This window comes from Phoenix dactylifera, chromosome 15 (genome assembly GCF_051530095.1).
Source record: "Phoenix dactylifera cultivar Ajwa chromosome 15, Ajwa_hap1_PhDact_Kaust_v1.1, whole genome shotgun sequence".
NCBI classification, from domain to species: Eukaryota; Viridiplantae; Streptophyta; class Magnoliopsida; order Arecales; family Arecaceae; genus Phoenix; species Phoenix dactylifera.
The window spans coordinates 10,665,659-10,686,429 of record NC_143204.1 but is presented as its reverse complement, the minus strand read 5'-3'; the positions used below and the strand labels follow the sequence as shown (position 1 = coordinate 10,686,429).

Sequence of the window (20,771 nt, the reverse complement as noted above, 5' to 3'; positions counted from 1 at the left end):
CATCCAATCACCTATGTGAAACAGTACAATGATTGTAACTAGCATGATGGTCTTGTAGCCTCTTGTATCATTCATGTGATGCTTTGCATGCCTCAAAGACATCTGTACAAAATGACTACCTGGCGTGTGAGATTTGTGAAGAAAGGTCATCTTCCTGATATACAACTACTCGAGGGATCTTTTGTAGAACATGAGGAGGATGCTTGTTTATCACCTACTACCTTCTTATCAAGTATATGAGGACCTTGTGGCAAGCTGCAATTCTAATAGTGCAAGTAAATATCAATGTGTTGAAATCATTTAGTCCTTTTCTGTATGGACATACAGGTTCAAGCTATTTTGCATTGATCTCTACAAATATTTAAACATTTCATTTAGAATTAAATAGTTAAGTAGAATATATTTAAATATTTTAGATTAATCAAGTTTAGGATTTTTTTTTGAGCAATATCAAGTTCTGAATTTATATTTTTATGTTTTATAATTTGGTAATTCATGTTTTGATTTTAAGCAAATAGTGATATTTTATATTGCTTTATTTGTTAACAATTTCATATTAATTTCATAATAAGAATTTTTACTCTGCTTTAAGTCCATTTGTCAGCTATAGTAAAATCATGCTATTTAAAAAAGTCCGTATTTTCTCTGTACTTACTATTCTTTTTAGTGAAAAATGAAATTTTATTTATTTTATTTTGTTTTTTTTTGTGTTGAGGGAGAGGTGGGCAGGGGATGGTGGATAAGTCACCAATGAAAATGACTGGATGAATGTTAATGCACATGGTGATCTGTTTGCAAGAGGTAGAAGATCTACCCACCGGAGCTGGAATAGGAAAATAGGGGAAAAGCAATTAGAATAGAACTAACAACTTAAAAAGAGTAAGAGAAGAGAAATAGCAGTTCAATTTAACTCAAGATGGCTTGCAATGGCAGAGCACCCATATATAGATATAGAGTTCTTCAAAATAGCCTTCAGTATTTCCACATTCATCCGGATCTAAATAAGATGGTGATTTGACATCTGTGGAAAAAAGGAAGGGAAACATGTCATCATGATAGTTTAGAATGTTCCTCTAAATAATTCTGATGTTGGATTCTTCAAATTTGGCTAGATTAAATGATGCTGATCCTTGTCAGCCATGTCATCAAATCTTGAGGATTTTTTCTTTGATCGGGTCCGTGTGCTTCCCTGGTCAGCCTCCAATCTACTCAAAATGCAGAAGATCAGGAAAATTGTAGAAAGATGTATCAAAAACAAGACAATTGTAGAAAGAGATTGGTTTGGTTCTAACAGAAGAATGGTCTTTCTACCAAAACTACCTTATCATGACTAATTCTGTCAAATCAATCGCATGTAACAATTATCTTTTTCAGCCTTTTCCTTGAATTGTCAATTTAGAAGGGCTTTAAATGTGACTTCTTGAGATAGGCCTTGGTTAGATCCTCACCTCTTGCATCAAGTATTTTGTTGGGCTGTTTTTGAATTTTATCATGTTGCTTTGAGTGAATTATTTGGGAAAAACCATTTCCTACCCAACCTTTAAAATCTCGGTCAAATTCGTGCATCTATTTATTTCTCTGTCCAAGCATTTATAAATCTACTTTCTGTTGCATAAATTGATAGAATGAAAGATTAAAAACTTCAGGTTTTTTCAAATAGAAAACCCAACATTTGTTAATCAGCTGACATAAAGGTTTAATGGACCAATAGGTGCAACTTTCAGGGTAGATTGTGTCTTATATGCAACTAAAAGGGATGGGAAAAGCAGTTAAGTTGGAGAAAGTAATCTTTGGGTTATCCCCCATAGAAATTAATGAGGCAATTTGCTGAGGATGGTTGAACTAGGTTTAATAATCAAAATAGTACTGTATTAAGATGTTATGTGTTTTAGCTTATTTGGTGGTGCGGACACCAGTACCGGATCGCCTGTTACGCGGGGTTACGGTCGTGCAGGAGGAGGGTCTAATCACTGTCATTATGGCTGGATTGATTTGATTCGTTTTAGCTGGATTGATTTGATTTTATGTTATTTTATTTTATGTTGATTGGGTTTATTTGCATATTGTTATTTTAGGACTTTTATGGAATTATATTATTTGTAGGGAACCTTTTGTTATTTTGTAACCCTATATATGGGTCCATGCACTTGATTAGGGTTAATGATGATGAATGATTAAATTGCCTTCTGTTTTTCTTCCTCCTTTCTTCTCTTTTCTTCTGTTCTTCCTCCTCCTTCCTCCTCTTCCTCTCTTCTCCTTCTTTCTCTCCTTTCCTTTTCCGTAGCCGTTTTTACATCAACTTTGGTATCAGAGCCCGTGCTTTGCCTCTGTGCCAAAGCATCAGGCCCTGGTGTATGGCGGAACAGCCTCCGATTCCACATCTCTGGCTGCCGCACGAGTTCTTCATTGTACCTCTTGTGCCATGAACGCCGGAGCGTGTTGAAGGGCCACGCGCAACTCGCGTTGCCAAAAAGAGAGGGAGCATCGCCTCTCTTCTTTCATTTTTGTCCCTCAGTTCCATCGAAAGTGACAATGAGCGGTCTCAGATCCACTGTAGGAGCCACAGGCCACTACCACATGGAAGGAGTTCTCAGCTCTGCCGTAGCAACGATCGATGTTCGGCGGCCACCACTCACAGGGTAGAGAGCCTGTGTTCAGAGCTGGTGACCGGTCGCCAGCCGCCACCACAGGCCACCGAGATCCGCCTGCAACTGCTGGCGTGAATCTCGGCACGGTCGGCCATCGAGAACCGCCTACAACCGCTAGCGTGAATCTCGGCACGGTCTCTCGAAACCGTCGAGGAGTTTCAAGTTGGCTAACGGGTAAGATTCATACCTGTTAACCCCTATTCAGTAACCCGGATCCGTTCCCGAAAAAAAAATCCGGCAGGGTCATGTGACTTGCACGTGACTTTCCCACGTGCCACGTCGTAGTGAAGGGAAAAAAACCTGCTTATCTATTTCTTCTCGACGAAGAGGCACCTTAGAGTTAAGGTTCCGCCGCCGCCGCCGCCGCCGTCGACGCGTCGCTGCCCATGCACGCCGCTCTGCCGCCGCGCCCCTCACTGTTGCTGCCTCTTCGCCGATTCCGTCGCCTCCTGCCACCGCACCACGAACGCCCCCCTTCCTTCATCTTTCCGACCTCACACCCTCTTTCCCCACCCCTCTTTCCACCCCGCTGACGGGAGGATCGGAGGGTCTTGAACCCTCCTAAGCTGTCTTCTTCCACCTCACGGCCGTCCGACATCAGGCTGTCTAGCCGCCGTTGCCTTCGCCCGAGCCCCACGACCGCCCCTCCTCGCCGCCGAAGAGCCGCCGCCTCTTTCGCCTCCGCCCCACCTCCCTTGCTCGCCGCTTCCTCTGCCTTGGTTGTCGCCCTCCATCTTTCCCAAAATCCCAAACCCATCTCACCTCCCAATTTCCTCCCGACCGCACCATATTTTTCTTACGGGCCGCCCCTTTCATCAGACCTGAGCCTGAACGCCCCTCCCTCCTTCATCAGGTCCGAGCCCCAATGCCCCCCCTCATCCCTTTGGGCCTTGGCCCAGTGGCCCGCCCTAATTTTATCCTCACGGGCCAAGCCCACAGGCCTGCAACATCACTGCAGAGCCCACTGCAGCCTGCCCTTCTCCCTCCTTTATTTGGACCACGGCCTAGCAGGTCAGATCTATGCTGATTAGCGAGCCGGCTTGCCGCACTTGGGTCGTCACCCTCCACCGGATCAAGTTTGTCCTTTTCTGAATATTTTGTTTGCTTTCTTTAATTTGGCATCAAATAGTTGTTTTGTGCTTGGTGGCATACCCTGAATATCCGAAACATACGCTCTCACGCACCTCCACGAAACACACAGCAACCCTTGTGACAACCCTCTTTATTATTAATTGTAGAGCTAGCCTTCGTTGGGGGCCTACGAGGTTCTGTGACACCTGATAATCCACTAGACACCTACACTACTTGACTGCTGCTACTTGTTGGCTTGCGTCTCTTTTTAGTTCTCAGTTTGGGGTATTCTCTACTCGAGCGTAGTCTTGTGTTATATTGAGCATACACTTTGCATTTTCATTGTCTTTCAATGCATTTGGTCCACTTCACATCATTATTGTCTTCCTTTGATAAGATAGCATATAATTGAGTTCAATCATCATATGCACCTTCGTAGTGGTCGTGTCCTCTCACATTACGATACCCAGTTTACCATGGATGCCCGCATCGAAGCCCTATTGAAGGCCGTCGAAGACTTGACCACTAAGTCTACCCACACCAATGCCCGCCTTGAGTCAGTTGAGTCCTCCCTACAGAGACTCATTGAATCCAAAGAAGATAGTGTCGCCCACTTCCCGATCTAAACTTCGATGAAACCCTAGAACCCCACGGCTCTGTTCGGCATGGTAATTTTGACATTGTATCCTTACCACGACGTCAACATGCCTATCCTTGCCCTAGAGGATCAGGCACCGTCCCTAATGCTGACCGAGGTCATCGCTATATTGTGGAACCTAGACAGCCTCGTGACCATGATGACGATGTATTGAAGGGCATTCAGGTTGAGGCCCCCACCTTTGATGGTCGCCTTGACCTAAAGGTTTTCTCAGACTGCACGAAATGGACCACTTCTTTGAGTGGTATAATTTGTCTGAGGACAGGAAGGTCCTGTTTGCTAGGATGAAGCTCATTAGTCGCGCCAAACTTTTTTGGCAAAGTACCGAATAATTGCTAGCTAGGAGACATCAACCTGCAATAATCGATTGGGTAGAGATGAAAGAAAAACTGAAAGAAAACTATCTACCCTTCAGCTACCAAGGTGATCTTCTCGACCGGTGGGATACCTTGCGACAAGACAATTGGTCCGTTAGTGATTACATTGCCCAGTTTGACGAATTTATGATGCGATGTAATGTGGAAGAAAATGAACGGATGGTCCTGAGCAGGTTACGACGAGGTCTTAATAATGAGCTAAGGAAGGGACTCGTCCTTCGAGAAATATCCACCCTCGACCAAGCCTACACATCCGTCTAGAACTATGAGCAGGTAATCAGGTCTACATTTGCTCGACGTTCTGACCTTCGAGGGCCACCCACCAGCGCTGCCCCTTCAAGATCCCGACCTTCGCTTGGCCCACGCCTTCTAGACCTATTTCTTCCATCCCTATCCTTAAGTAGGACACTAAGGGCAAGGGCTCTCCGGTATTGGTGCTATTACCTGCTACCCAATGAATTTGTACTTTACTCCGATCATGAAGCTCTTCGCTACCTTAACTCCCAAAAGAAATTGAATTCTAGGCATGCCAAATGGTTGGAGTTCCTTTAGGAAACACTTTTGTTCTTAAACACACATTGGGTGCCTCCAACACTGCTGCTGATGCACTGAGCCGTTGAGTGACCCTACTCTCGACCATGTCTGTACATGTTATGGGTTTCGACAGACTCAGAGATGACTACTTATCTTGCCCTGATTTTGGAGAACTCTACAAAATCCTCACTGATGGACAAGGATCCTCAATCGATGGGTTTTATCTTTAGGATGGTTATTTGTTTAAGGCAGCGAAGCTCTGTATAATATGGATATCAGTAAGAGATTTTTTGGTGTGGGAAGTACATGCCGGTGGCCTTTTCGGGCACTTCGGACGAGATAAGACCATCGAAGAGGTGGAACATCAATTCTTCTGGCCTAGCCTAAAACGGGACGTTGCTAAAATCATTGGCCAATGTCGAACGTGCTAATTAGCCAAACACCGAAAACAGAACACTGGTCTCTATACGCCTTTACCGGTACCTGATTATCCTTGACATGACATTAGTTTGGACTTTGTGCTTGGACTTTTCCGTACCGTTCGAATACACGATTCCATTCTTGTCGTCGTGGACCGTTTCTCCAAAATGGCCCACTTCATTCCGTGTTCCAAAACCTCGGATGCTTCCAAAGTGGCCAAACTCTTCTTTGATGAGATTGTTAAACTTTATGGCCTTCCCCACACCATCGTGTCCGACCGAGATGTACCTTTCATGAGTTACTTCTGGAAAACTTTATGGCACTCGGTTTGTACGAAACTTAAATTTTTTACTACTTATCATCCACAAACTGACGTCAAACAGAAGTGGTAAACCGAAGTCTGGGTAATCTTTTACGGTGCCTTGTGGGCGAGCATACTCGTAACTAGGATTCAGTTCTTCCTGTCGCACAGTTTGCATACAATAATTCGGTCAATAGGTCCATAGGCATGAGTCCATTTGAGGTCGTGCATGGTTACAAGCTACAAAATCTTTAGATCTTTTACCCATGTCACCCCATGTTAGGATTTTTGAGTCTGCACACGCATTTGCACGACACATTCATGAGTTACATCAGAAAATCCAAAAGCCCATCCATGCCAGTAATGCTTAATATAAACTACAAGCTGATTTCCATAGGCAGAAAAAAATTTCCAACCAGGAGACTATGTTATGATATGGATTCGGCTGGAGTGGTTCTCGCATAGGACCATTAAGAAACTGCAGGCTCGTAGTGCTGGGCCATTTCGGGTATTGCACCGGATGGGCACGAACGTCTATGCTATTGACCTTTCCTCTGATTTTGGTATCAGCTCTACTTTTAATATTGAAGATCTGATTGCTTACAAGGGTCTACCATCCATCCCTGATGACCCTTTCGTTGAGGCCTCTCTTGAGCTCGCAACTTTCTATATCCCTGATTCCATACCATCTCCACTTCCTTTGCCTCTCCGACCAGCATAGAAAGAACTCATTGATGCCATTTTAGATGAGCAAACCATTTTATCCAGTGCTGGGAGCATTCAACGTTTCTTAGTTCGTTGGCGTGGACGCCCAGAGTCCAATTCGACTTGGATTACACGGGAGGAGCTTCAGTGTATTGATCCGGACCTTTTGGAGTACTAGCAGAGCTGCACTGAGCCGCGTTCGTCGAGATCGACTTTTTCCGACCTGGAGAAAGTTGGTGCGGACACCAGTACCGGACCGCCTGTTACGCGGAGCTACGGTCTTCGCAGGAGGAGGGTCTAGCTACTTTTGTTACGGTTGGATTGATTTCGTTGTGGCTGGACTGATTTGATTTTATATTATTTTATTTTATGTTGATTGGGTTTATTTGCATATTGATATTTTAGGGTTTTTATGGGATTATTTTATTTGTAGGGACATTTTTGTTATTTTGTAACCCTATATATGGGGCCATGCACTTGATTAGGGTTAATGATGATGAATGATTAAATTGCCTTCCTTCTGTTTTTCTTCCTCCTTCCTTCCTTCTCTTTTCTTCTCTTCTTCTTCCTCCTCCTTCCTCCTCTTCCTCTTTTCTCCTTCTCTCTCCTTTCCTTTCCCGTAGCCATTCTACATCATTTGGCCTATATGCAAATGATTTTTTTTAATTGAATGTTTCTTCTTTTCTAGGAATATAGTGGTAGAGACCAAGAGATGGATCAGTATATTGCAAGAAAACTCTTCACAGGTTAAAGTGGGTAAACGACATAGTTAACCGTCAAGAAACATGTCTTATATAGATGATATTTACCAGTCAAGCTTCAGATTTTATTGAACCTTAAGTTCATATATATCTTATTATAGTGATGAAGATTTCTTTATTTCTTAGGCTTAAAAATTATAAAAATTGTAATTGTTCTAATTTCTTTGAATTTTAATGCATCGATTATAGGATGTTTCCCTATGGGATTAGAATTAAAGAATAATAATTTAGAAAAGTAAATAGATTTAGAAATTAATTAAAGAATAAGAATTTAGAAAATCCTTATATGTGTCTTTGTTGGTTGAGTGTCTGTACATGTTTGAAACTATTACCTCGACTAGGTAGAAGAATCCCACATCTATTTGCCTTCTTGATGAACATATGTACTTTTCCTTTTTGGTTTCTATAATCTTCTTTTGTCAAATTTTGCAGTCCCTTGAACAATTATCTCAATTTATGGACATTATTAGATGCAATGCATGACATTTTTAATAACTTATTTTGGTGGGGGTATTTGTGATAACCTTACTATAGCATGTGGCTTATCTCTTGTTCCATGTCTTAGAACTGATATTTGTAATTTCATTGCAATAATAGCTAGTTAATTTCTTGTGCAGAACCTAAGAGCTGCTCTAGCCTCAACCTTTTATGGAGACCTTGGTATTGAACAAACTGATATATTTGTCTCAGATGGTGCAAAGTGTGACATCTCTCGTCTTCAGGTTGCATTTTTTTCAATGCTGGCATAGACTTTATATTATGACTTTTCCTTTATGCTCTCAGGACCGTCCGATGTACTGTTTACCATAATCTTATAAAATTGATCAGTGTTTAGTCATGATCAAATAATGTTTAACAACATGCTCGATACGAAGTATATTAGCCGTTTGTTCTTCATTTAGAAAATCACTAACCGTCATAAAAGTCATATGATTTGCCTGCTTTCTATGTATGCAGCTGCTTTTTGGATCCAATGTGATGATGGCAGTGCAAGATCCATCATACCCTGTAAGCTACATTAGGCATTTTCTTCTTTTCCTCTTCTTTTTAATCTTTTTTGGAAAAAAATAGCCTATAAAATTAGTATGAGATTTTTGCTTCTGCTGTATGGTTTTGAATGCTGTCATTTGGGGTAGCATCCTCAGTATTTCTTTGTTTAAAGTTTGTTGATGAAGCCATGAACTGACTTCTTAGTGGATGAACTTCATACCCATGGCAATGTTCAAATTTAGCTGCTCTATAATGCATTTGATTTCATCATAGACCATGCAAGTTAAAAAAATTATCTTTGTCCACAGGCATATGTTGATTCAAGTGTTATTATGGGGCAAACTGGCTTATTCCAGAAGAATATTGAGAAGTTTGGAAACATTGAGTACATGAGATGCACACCTGAGAATGGGTTTTTCCCTGATTTATCAACTGTTTCAAAAACAGATATTATCTTCTTTTGTTCACCAAACAATCCAACTGGTTCTGCGGCATCCAGAGACCAGCTAACGCAGCTAGTGCAGTTTGCAAAGGAAAATGGGTCTATCATAGTTTATGATTCTGCTTATGCCATGTATATTTCAGATGACAGCCCGCGATCTATCTTTGAGATTCCGGGTGCAAAAGAGGTGAACTCAATACCGCTGTAGCACTCTTTGTAATAGTATTCTGAATTGATATTGTAGTAGGTTTTTTTTTCATGCCTCACACAAGTTCCTGCTTGTGTGTTTTATATTGCTTACATATGATCCATCAATTATTTGCTTATATCTCCCATCATATCCTTTTGATTCATGATTTTGTTATAGTTCATCCAACCCTTTACCTGTTGCATCGAGATATAATTTATCAGTTGAGATATAAGAGATTTGTTGTCATCATAAGAAACTTGTGCTCATAAAATTCAAGTTATAGATAACTGTTGCATTTTACAACCAATAAATCATGTTTCTTTCCATTAGAATTCATTGTTATCGGGCTTGTTTTGTTGTATCCATATAAGGTCAACGCACTTGGAACTTCGCCTATGTCTTGTGCATGGTTGGTCCCTAGCCTGAATAAAGGAGGAGGGTTGCTGTAGGTTGATGGCTAGCATACAACTATAGTTACATCCTATGAACATGAATCTTGAGAAAGACCGTTGGGGCTTCCTCTACTAGTGACACACTGTATCGGAGCCTGGGTGTGGGCAAGGGTGAATTAGGGCATTCCCTAGAAGTGATGCACCATATTAGCACTTGGATGTGGTGAGAAGTAGGCAAAGATTTTCATACTTCAATAGATAGGTATAGGCATAGAAGATAGTTCATAAAAGTAGGATATGTTTATAAACTTGTAATATAGGGTTGCTGATAGGGTTGCTGATTGAGAAATTGATGGAACTAATAGATATAATGTTAGGAGGAGAGGTAACATTGCTTTCTTGCAAGAGACTAAGTAGAAGAAAAAGCAAAGGAAGTATATGGGGAAAGATGGTAAGGAAAAATGATGAGAGTTTGAAAGACTGAAGAGCAATGAAGTCACTCATAAAAGGTGTTGATACAAAAAGATAGAATAAGAAATGAAGTCATTCATAAAAAGGTGGAGATAGCATCAAGTTGAGTGAAGGATGACTTAGATGGTTTGGACATAAATAACATAGGCTGAGAGAGGCACTAGCATGGAGTGATTTGATGCATGTAGAAGAAAAGAGGGGTAGAGGTAGACCGAAAATTATATGTGAAGTAGTAAGAAAGGACTTAATATCTTAATATTGTTCAAAAAGTATGGCTTTAAAATGAGCATAATAGAGGAAAAAAGATTAGTCTAGCCGACCCCAACTGGTTTAGGATTGAGATTTGGTTGTCACTCAGAACTTGGTACCGTATGCTACTTGATAGCAACGGACTTGCATCTGCATTCCCTCTCCTATTAGGATAACATATAAAACATGTTTAATCTTGCTTATAACTGAGCCTTGGTTAATTGACTCACTTGTTCACACAAGTGATATTTAGCAGCCATGTCATGGCTGGAAAGCCAATTGTCTTCTCAGAAGCTTTTAACGTAGAGTCCCTTACAAGGGCAAAAGCGGACATCCTCAAATCATATTAAATTATGATTATTTTAGTGGGCTGACATTTGCCTGGAGATGTTTGGATGATTGCAGTTTTGCAATATTAATGAAGTGAAATGTTGAGCCACGTATGATTAGTAGAGAGTTTCCAAGTTGGATTCTGCTGATAGGGAATGATTTTAGTTAGTTCAGCAACTTCAGTTCAAGTCAGTCTGGTTGAGGGCAAGTAGATAGGAACTGCTTGTTAAGTGCTAATTATGATGGTTCTTACATAGTTAATTTTATATTCATCTGAATTTGTCTTAGTTAATATTTTGTCTGGATTTGTCTCTGAGTGTCTAACTTCAAAATACTAATGAAGAGTTACTATTGCTATAACAGTAAAGCAGAACATCAAGGGGAGATGATGTTACTTGCAATTGTAGATTGCCATAAAATGTTTGTCTCCAATAAAGTCGGCGGAACTGGCCCAAACTGCTCGGTTCGGGGCGTCCCAAGCTGTACCGGCCGCAGACTGAGACAGTTCCAGCGACGAAAACGAGACCCGCATCGGAAGGGGAGAAGACGAAGGAAAAAGAGAAAGAGAAAGAGAGAGCAGGGGAGGGAGGAGAGAGGAAGAGAGAGGAAGGTCGAGGCTGGCCTCCACGGCTAGCTGGTAGAATCCAGGGAGGCGCTGCGTGGAGGAGGGAGCCGCAGAAGCTCGCTCCGGTCCCCTATTTCGTTTGAAACAAGGGATGGAGGAGCCCCTTTTATTTTTAAGGTTTTTAAGTAGGGGTGGCAAAATATGACCCGACCCGCCAATCCGACCCGTGTTCGACCCGCCATAAACAGGTTTGGGTTTGGCCTAAACAAGTTCGGGTCGTAAACAGGTCGACCCGTTTAATCTGTTTATTAATTGAGTCGAATACGGATTTTAGATGTCTGACCCGTTTAAATCGTTTAACCCGTTTAATTGTTGGGCAGGTTAAACAGGTCTAAACAGGTTAAACGGGTTAAACAGGTTAAACGGGTTAAACAGGTTAAACTGGTCTAAACAGGTTAAACGGGTCTAAACATGTCTAAATAGTTCGGGTTGGGCAGGTTAAACAGGTTGGGTTGGACAGATTAAACAGGTCTAAACAGGTTAAATGGGTCAGGTTGGGCAAACAGGTTAAACAGGTTGGGTCGGGTTGGATAAACATGTTACCTGTTTATTAAACAGGTTAAACGGGTCGGGTCGGGTTACCTGTTTAATAAACAGGTCAGGTTTAGGTTTGTAATTCCTGACCCGTTTAATAAACAGGTCAGGTTCAGATTTATAGTTTTCTGACCCGACCTGTATTTGACCCGACCTGTTTATGCCTGACCCGATCCGATTGCCACCCCTATTTTTAAGTGAAAGTCGGCAAACCAATTGCCGACTTCACTTATTTTTTTAAATTAAAAAATTAAGTAAAGTCGGAAATTGGTTTGCCGACTTTTACTTAAAAATCTTAAAAATTAAAGAGCCCCCTTCGGCCCTTGTTTCGAATGAAATAGGGGACCGGAGGGAGCCCTTCTCCGTGGCTTCCTAGCGACTCTCCGTCTACCGCCTTCTTCGTATGGCGGCTCTCCGACCTCCGTCTCCTCCGCGCGGCGGCTCTCCTACCCTCCGTGGGCCTCCCTTGGCCTCCTCCTTCTCTCTTTTTTTTCTTCTCTCGTTCTCCCTCTCCCCCGCTTCTTCTACTATGTCAGTACGGGCCCAGCACGGCACAACGCGGGTCCGGCACGACATAGCGCGGATCCGTACCGACTCGTCCTATCGGACAACCGGTACGGGATCCGGTACCGGTTCCGTCGACCCTGATCTCCAAACCATATTCACAAGTTCTCATAAATCTATTTAGCTTATCAAGATTGGTTAAAGGATGCCACCACCTCACTGTGAACCCAATTATAAGGCTCACAAGTTTTCATTATTTTATTGACATTTAAGTGTCATGAACTGTGATGGAATTTGATCTCTTTTGCAGGTTGCGATTGAAACATCATCTTTTTCTAAATATGCTGGGTTTACTGGTGTTCGTCTTGGTTGGACTGTGGTCCCCAAGGAGTTACTTTTCTCTGATGGATTTCCTGTTGCCAAGGATTTCAATCGTATAGTTTGCACTTGCTTTAATGGTGCATCCAACATTTCTCAAGCTGGGGGTCTAGCTTGTCTTTCTTCTGAAGGTTTAAAGGTGAGTTTGAAGACATCACAATGCCAATCATTCATTAACATTGCTTTGCTTAGATTTCATGTGTGTGCAGGCCATGAAGGATGTGATCAGATTCTATAAAGAAAATTCTGAAATAATTGTCGATACATTTACTTCACTTGGTTTCCATGTATATGGTGGGAAGAATGCTCCCTATGTTTGGGTGCACTTTCCAGGTCGAAGCTCATGGGATGTGTTTGCTGAGATTCTTGAGAAGACACACCTGGTTACAACTCCTGGCAGCGGGTTTGGACCTGGGGGCGAGGGCTTCATCAGGGTCAGTGCCTTCGGTCATAGAGGAAATGTTCTGGAAGCTTGCACAAGACTGAAACAGCTGTACAAGTGAGCAAGAGTAGCCTTCCAAGGCCCCATGCAGCTGTTGCCGTTCTACAGGATTTCTGCAATTTCCTGGTATCTTCATTGACAATTTTGTCTTCTGTTTTATGGCTATGAAGTGTTTGGGCTATGGATTAGAAGAAAGCAATCCTCTGTTATAAAATGAGTAATGCAGCACAAGTGAGATGAACTCAAGAGAGCTCGATCTCCTTAAAAAATAAGAGTTGCTAGTAAGAGGATCACCATCCTCTTAAAACTCATGAACAATCTAGCTCTCTTGAGTTCACACCTTGTGAACCTCAAGAGATAAACTATTTTATGAGGATGTATAAAGAAATGCTCTCAATGTACAAATAGCAGTCCTTTATTGGACTTGAGAATCCTATTTCTATTCAATTTAAAACAAAACTTCATTTTGCTGAACTAACAAGAAATAACTTTTCTACTCAAAGTATTCCATTTACTCATCTAGGAAAGTACCTGTTCATTTAGGAATGCACTTCTCTCGTAACTAAAATAGATTTAAAATAAACAAGTAAACCAGAAGTCTTGAAGAGGTTCAACACCTAAACTATTGGGTGGCAATCTGTTAATTCCTGCAAGTATCTAGTTGTCATAATTTATGGCAACTCCAATTAATAGGCATTTCTTTTTTCTCCCCCTCTTTTATTGAGCCTTTTTGATGTGGTCTGTCTTGCTGCTGCTTGAATTTGGTTATAATTTGTCTTACATCAGTCCCCTTGAACAAAACTTGTAATTGAGTTTGTTTTAGCTTGGCAGCCTCTATGATGACATAAGATTTAATTTATACTTCAAAACTTGTCCATAGTTGAGACCTTTTGACTATTTTAGAAAATTATTCACGATTAAGAAAAACTGATCTTCCATTTTGAAAAGTTTTGGTTTGATGTTTGCCATGTAAGCTGAGATGATTTTCTTCCTGTTTTTATGAAAGACATAAATATTTCCTTCTGATCAGAGTTTTTATCAGACTATCTTGTTCTAGCGAGGAATATATAACATGCATCCATATTTACTACATTGCAAACCATTTCATTTTCATACATTTTTCCAATAGAAAATATAATGTTTCCTTCACGTGCTTTGGGTGTGATAATGTCCTTGTTGCTACAAAACATAACTCCATTAGTTTATGTTTCCTACTATTGATCTTTCTCATCAAGCAGGTATTAGTACTGTTGTGGTTCAAATTCGGCCCGAGGGTGACCACGCCGGAGGAGTCAGGGGAGCTGCCGGACAAGACGGAGAAGAGTATCACTTCCTACGCGCCGGCGGACCTGCACAAAGCCTCACTGGTGGGGTTCCGGTGAGGGCCCTCCGATGATGAAGTTAGGATAGATTTTAGGTGGTCTAACTAAAAAGTCCTTAAGCGTTATCTGATGGGGCTATTTATAGTCCCTGTGGAGATGCCCATGTGGCGTGCAGCCAGGGTTTGCTTGAGGCATATGGTGTAGGCTGTCTTTGTGAACGGTATGGCGTCGATAGAGGTGGCAGGGTATGGTTCCTGGTTGACATGTTGTGGAGTGGCCAGCAAGCAAAGCATGGCGCAGTGAGGTTGTAATGTATGGCCACGTATGTGAACATAGGGGCGCGCATAGGTGCGCACGTGGATGTGGCCGTGGGCGAGGTCGGACTCGCTTGGGGGGCCGCGACATATATTTGGTGAGGTCGGCTCGACGGACACTGAGGTCGGTCTAACTTCCTCGGCTCTGAAGTCAGCTCGGTAGGGGGCCCTAAGCTTGGGCCGGGGCGTCGTTACGGATACCTGCGGTCGACGAGGTCTCTTCGGCTCTCGGTCGATCCTGCAGGGCGCTCCGAGCTTGGCTCGAGGGGCATCATTATAGATACCTGTGGTCGACGGGGCCTCTTTGGCTCTTGGTCGATCCTGCAGGGCGCTTCGAGCGGAGAGGTCCGGCCGAGGTCTGCTCGGTCTTTTGTAGGGTTTGGGGTCCGACTGGTGTTCAGCAGGACTGAGATCTGGCATGCTCGGTGCTGATGTCTATTTGGCTGAAATTGGATGGTCCCATGTTGTGAGCAGAACTATTTTGCCCTCCATCATTTGCCCCCCGACTTCTGAGGTCGAGTCGTTCTTCGGCTCGGATGAAGGAAGTAGCTGGACAATTGGTCGTCCGGTCATAACCAAGTGCTTATGAGGACGTGCGCACTGCGCTGGGTACACTTTGCATAATTGAGGGCTGGTTATTTCAGGCTGAGTCCTGCAAGCCGAGCTTAAGTGGATCCGGTTGCCACGTCAATTGAAGCGGAAGCGGCCGCAGGAGTTCTTTGAAGTGTTGCGTGTCTGCTCCTTCTCAAGGCGTCGCTGGGTGGAACGCGAGGAGTCAGTCATTAATGTCCTATTCTCCGAAGCGGCTCTCATGACCGTTTCAGTCTTTAATGCTATGATCCAGGAAGATCCGTCGAGGAAGTTTCTAGATCTACCATGTGGCGAGATCTGGCTGCTTGGCCACTTGGTTAATCCGATCTGAACCGTCGAGGTAGGTTATATAAGATCTCGGGTGGGGGGGGATCTTAGAGCCCTCACTCGATTTCTTTTACTTCTATTTTCTTCCTTGGCCGCCATCTTCGTTGTGAGAAGTTGCAGGGATGATCTTCAGTAATAAGACCCTGATGGCTCGACACAACGAGGTGGTTGTATCGGATGGAGCTCGGTCTGAGGAGAGGTCGCAGAACCTCATCACCGGCGTGACCAAGAGCTTCCGCTACAAGATGCGCTTTGTCTTGGTCCGCCGACGCCAGGGTGGATGATGCCTGGAGGGAACGAGCTCGTCGAGGCGCGCGAGCTCGTCGCCGAGGTGACGGTCTGGGATGCTGCAGAGGCCGCCACTATGGTCAGATCAGAAGCTACTCAAGCTGACAGTTCTTTTCTACTTGTTTTCTTTTCCTCCACCAAGATCGGTAGCCATATTGAACACTTGGGGCATTCTTTAGATTGATTCCTGGACTGATTGTAACGGTAACAGTCAACTGGCTGTAGGGCTGGAAGTGGGCCGGGCCAAACCCCTACCCAAGCCCGGCCCGAAATTTTTTTCCGGGCTTTGGGCCGGGCCGGGGCCCGAACAATTTTAAAGGAACGAGGCCCGAGCCCGGCCCGAGCCCGTTTGGGCCAGCCCGTATGGGCCAGCCCGATCCCGAGCCCGGCCCAGTTTACAGAATTATATATTAATACATGTGTTTTTGCCGGCATGCATAAGAATTAAGAGTCGTAAATCGTGGTTGACCAGAAGGATGTCTCGCGGGAGTTGTTTTAAGACCAGAATCAGCAACAGAGTGGGTGCTGATCAAGTGAATGACCATACATGGATCTCCCTCCAGCCAATTATCTCAGCAATCTAATTTATATAGTACAGAAAAAATAGGAATTTCCAACCAAGAACAATTTTAGGCCCCGATCCAATGGCTCCAAGTGGTTGATGAGATCAAGAAGCCATGACCCGGACCGGGAGCAACGTTTAATTTTTAAACCAACCCCTGATGAGTCGCTTTTTCCAACAGATTTGGAACCCGTGGCCCGTGAACATTCTTCAAACAACTGGTGACATTCCTCGGGGCTTCAATATTTAGTCCCACATCGCCTGCCTACAAAATAATATGTTGGTTTAAGAGACGGAAGTCTCGCGCGCCTAGTAGTCGAGCTTCGTCGTGGGAGCTTGTAACCCGAGCGAATGTAAGCGGGGGCATTAAAGTGGTTTGGTTGGGACGCTTGGTCACGCTCGCGAGTCTGGGTTCACACGGTGTGAATTGGTGGCCCGCCCTTTCCAAGTTGGGTAGCGTGATGCGCGCCTTGAGCGAAGGTGAAGGTTTGGGTCGCGCGTCCCCTGAAGCGGAGGGAACCGCGTTAGGCTGGTTTCACAGAGCAATTCCCGTAAGCCCTAACCGGTTACCCAAGCTTAAGTCTTTATTCTTTTAACTTACGGTAAGTGCAATTCGGGCCGTAATTTTGGGCTTGGTTCGGGCTGGCATTGGGCTCGGGCTTGGTTCGGGCCCGGGCCGGGCCAATGGAAAACCCGAGCCCGGCCTGAAATAAAATTGGGCTTAAGTTTGCAGCCCGAGCCCGGCCCGACATTCATTGGGTCTAGCCCATAGCCCGGCCCGCAGGTGGCCCGACCCGATGGGCTTCGGGCCGGCCCGAGCCCACTTCCAGCCCTAACTGGCTGTGAGCGTGCATATGGATTTTGAGAAGTTTCTTTATAGTTTGTTGCTCCTCTCTGTTGTCTTGTTGGCCTGTTGCCTGCAGGGCCGGCCCGAGCCTTAGGCGACTGAGGCGGTCGCCTAAGGCCCCGGGCCAATGGAAGGCCCCGGGAGGCTGACCAAAAGGAAGCAAAGGCCCCATATAAACGGGATCAGGAGCTGGCTACGAATCTTCCCCCCTCCATCGGTGGAGAGTTTCCTGGCCTGCAGAGGGGCAATTTGGAAGTTGGGGACAGTAGTTTTGTTTTGGGGTTGGGGGGGGGGGAGAGAGAGAGAGAGAGGAGGGATTTGGTTGGCTTGATAGACGCCTGAAGCCACTCTTACCTTTCATCCCTTCTCTTTTTTGGTTTTGGTCTTGGTTTTCCTTCCCTCACATTACTCCTGATCCAGCTGGGCCATCCGGAAGAAAGATAGGGGGATTGGAGATGGACGTCTTGGAGGGTGGAGATTCTTTTAGTTTTCTCCTCTCGGTTTCTTCTCCCCTCTTGGGTGGTAGAGAGAGAAAAGGAGGGAGGGGGTTGAATGGCTGCTGTGCCGTGATGTTGCAGTTGCTGCTTGGGTACTCACTTGAAGGGGAGATGGTGGGATGGGACTTTTATTAATTTGATGGAGTGAATTTCCCGTAATGACCCTACTTTCTTATATTGAGAGGTTTTTTATGGACAAATTTTTTTCTTTACCTTGACCATGAAGTGCCATGGGATGACTTTTTCCTATCCGGCGCTTGCTTGACATGGTAAACAGTATTGCCAAGTATTATCTCAGTTATTTAATCAGTTTCATGACCCTTCATTTAGAATAATTACTTTTATATGTTTCCATTCAAGAATTATATTAAATTGAAAAGGCTTCTTGTCTATCTTTGTTAGATTCGTGGTTGAAATAGTGTACTTGATAGCTATCTATTTTCATATATTTTTTTAAGTATTTTATATTTATTAAAAAAATTATTATTAAAAAAAATTATTATTTAAAAAAAAGCTTCATTTATTGAATTCGCCTTAGGCCCCAGAATGTATTGAGCCGCCCCTGGTTGCCTGTATCCCGCACTCTGGGTGATAGGGGTTGGTCTCTAATAGCAACCTTCTCTTGAATTTGTGGCACTTCATGTGAAGATTCTATTACAATAACTTTGCTTGCTGAGGAGCTTTAATGTCACTCTAACTGTGCTTCTACTTTGTTTGCTGCTCCGACAATGTTATCCATCCCAATAGGTTGAATAGAGATTCTATCATGGATCACAGATATTAACTTGCCTTGCAATCTAGCAGCTTGCATGACTGCTCAATCTTAAATAGATTATTACATGGAAGTCAAATAGAAAACTTGTTCTGCATAAGCTTTTACACCTCGCTTGCAATTTTGATATTATTGAAATAGTGTTTGATGATAGTCAGCAGGTAAAATTTGCACCTTAAATTCTTCATCCATTGCCATGCCCCACATTGCTGAGTCCGTTCTAATTGTAGCTATTCCTACCATGCAGAAGTTGTCACTTGGCTTGTAGGCAACAAGTTTCAGCTGCTTCTTTTTGGGAATCACCATTAATCAAAGAACATTTCAACTTCCGCAGGCCAGTCGAGAAAGTCTTTATGATCGTTGAAATCCCTGAAATCTACCTTCATGCAAGCCCTGAAATCTACCTTCATGGGATCGTCATGATCTTGATGTCGCTTGTGTGTAGCATCTTTTTGAAGGATAATTTGATCCACTTCACTCTTACCATCCTATCGCAAGGCACCATAGTTGGCTGTGTGTTGCATGTTCTCAAGGTTGATTTAGTCTGCCTACCATCTTGGACTGATTTTTGAAGTGCTTCAATTGATGCTTGGAACATGTCTTGTGTCAAGTACCGATTAGCCTGAATATCACCCACATTGCCTGTCAAACCATTGCTGCTGTTGTTTGTTGGAAATTATCAAGCCAAGGAAAAATACTGCTCTAATTCCACCTAATGCAATACAAGCCAGATAAACTCAAGAATGAGCACCATCCACTGAAAAAAAAAAAAAAAAGTTGATAGCAAGAGGATCGCTGGCCTTTTCAGAATTTGATTGGATGATTGGACTAAAATTTTATAGAATTTATAGATTGGAACAGTACAACCATCAAAATTATAAAATTACAAGCTGGGCTAGATTTAGATTTATAAATATCCATAGATGGTTTTGGAGTGAGTCGGTCAAGGAAGCAGATTTTTTTTATAACTAAAAAAAAATATAAGCAGTGTACCTAAAGAAATAAAAAATTTTCTGTGGATGTACAAAAAGGTGCTCCTATGATTCGAGGAGCATGCTTCTATTCAATTTAAAAGAAAGAAAATTTTCTTGTCAAATTATTTTACCAATTCATATGGGAAAGTTACCATTCATCCTATATAGGTAGTTTTAAAATAAACCAGTAAACCAGAAGTCTTGAGCAAGTATGCTGTTGGGTGGCAATACCATCAATTTCTGCACGTATCTGGGTGCCATAATTTTTTTAAGCAACTCCAGTTAATATTTTTTTTATTTTTTTTTAAAGTTTTTTGGTCTGGTCCTTGTTGATTTTGCTGCTGCTTGAACTTGGGTACAATTTGTCCTACATCAATGGGCCTTTTTTTTTTCTCCAGTATGTAGTCTATTTTGTTAGGTCTCCACATTTCTTTAGGAGCCAAAGTTCTCGTAGCAAAGTTGATCAAAATTCAAACGACTTGGGCAAAATTTTGCAAGACTGTGAAGTGTCTGCAAATAAATCTATGCATACTGTTAACTGAGTTGCTACGTTGATTCCTGGATTTGAAGCTTCCAGGGGCATCTCTTGCACTAGTTTGCTGCAAATAATTCTCAGATCCTTGACAGGGTGCTCCACTCTAATTTTTGGCTTTTCACTGCTAAAAGAGAAAGCCTGCTCGTATACCCAACTATTGATGTAGCATTTTGATTTTTTTCTTTTTTCTAGAAATGTGAAACAATGTAGAATGGTGGCTTTTTAGAGATGTAGCATTGCCATTGATTTTGGATACCCTATTATTTCTCCCAAGTATGGAAAAAGGTAAGTGTATCATAAATTTTATATGGCATTTTATGTTGGTTCTTGTACTAATGATATGTGCAAGGCCAGTTTTGAGAGGCTTGATGGAAAAGTATTGCATTAGTGGTGAATAAGTGGAATTCTTAATCATGCTATCCTAGTGTCTGGCTGGTCTGGTGGCATGCTTCTTGTGATAAGGTCTGTTAGGAGTGGGAATTAATGGCGAGACTGCATTGTATTATTATTTCCAATAACCATTATATATAGAGTGTACAAAAAATTATGGATTTACAACCGTAGGGGCATTCTGTTCTAACCTAGAGGTTTTGTGTTCTTATCCAGTTTCAATACTTGAAATGTAGAAGTTTCGTATACCAAAATGATGAACGGCCGGATGATGGTCAAGGTCTAAGATCTGCAGTTTTCTCCAATGATTATTTGTGCAGCTAAAAGGCT

General features: G+C 42.9%; 1 protein-coding gene across 5 annotated transcripts in view; it reads left to right on the top strand.

Annotated features, from left to right (window-relative positions):
* Window positions 1–19,192, top strand: part of LOC103716479 (LL-diaminopimelate aminotransferase, chloroplastic-like) — a 29,493-nt gene extending 10,301 nt beyond the window's left edge. For 3 of the 5 annotated variants that reach the window (XR_605532.5, XR_015973762.2, XR_605531.5), the window contains exons 6-11: window positions 8,093–8,197; window positions 8,433–8,483; window positions 8,774–9,094; window positions 12,513–12,719; window positions 12,790–13,148; window positions 18,790–19,192. Coding sequence is in view for 2 of the 5 variants with exons in the window: in XM_089927645.1 (XP_089783771.1) it covers window positions 8,093–8,197; window positions 8,433–8,483; window positions 8,774–9,094; window positions 12,513–12,719; window positions 12,790–13,083 (978 nt within the window). In the remaining 3 variants the exon portion in view is untranslated. Of the gene's footprint in view, window positions 1–8,092; window positions 8,198–8,432; window positions 8,484–8,773; window positions 9,095–12,512; window positions 12,720–12,789; window positions 13,508–18,789 lie in introns of those variants that run through there. The other 2 variants (XM_089927645.1, XM_008804486.5) reach the window with 1 other exon arrangement.
* Window positions 19,193–20,771: the final 1,579 nt, after the last annotated feature.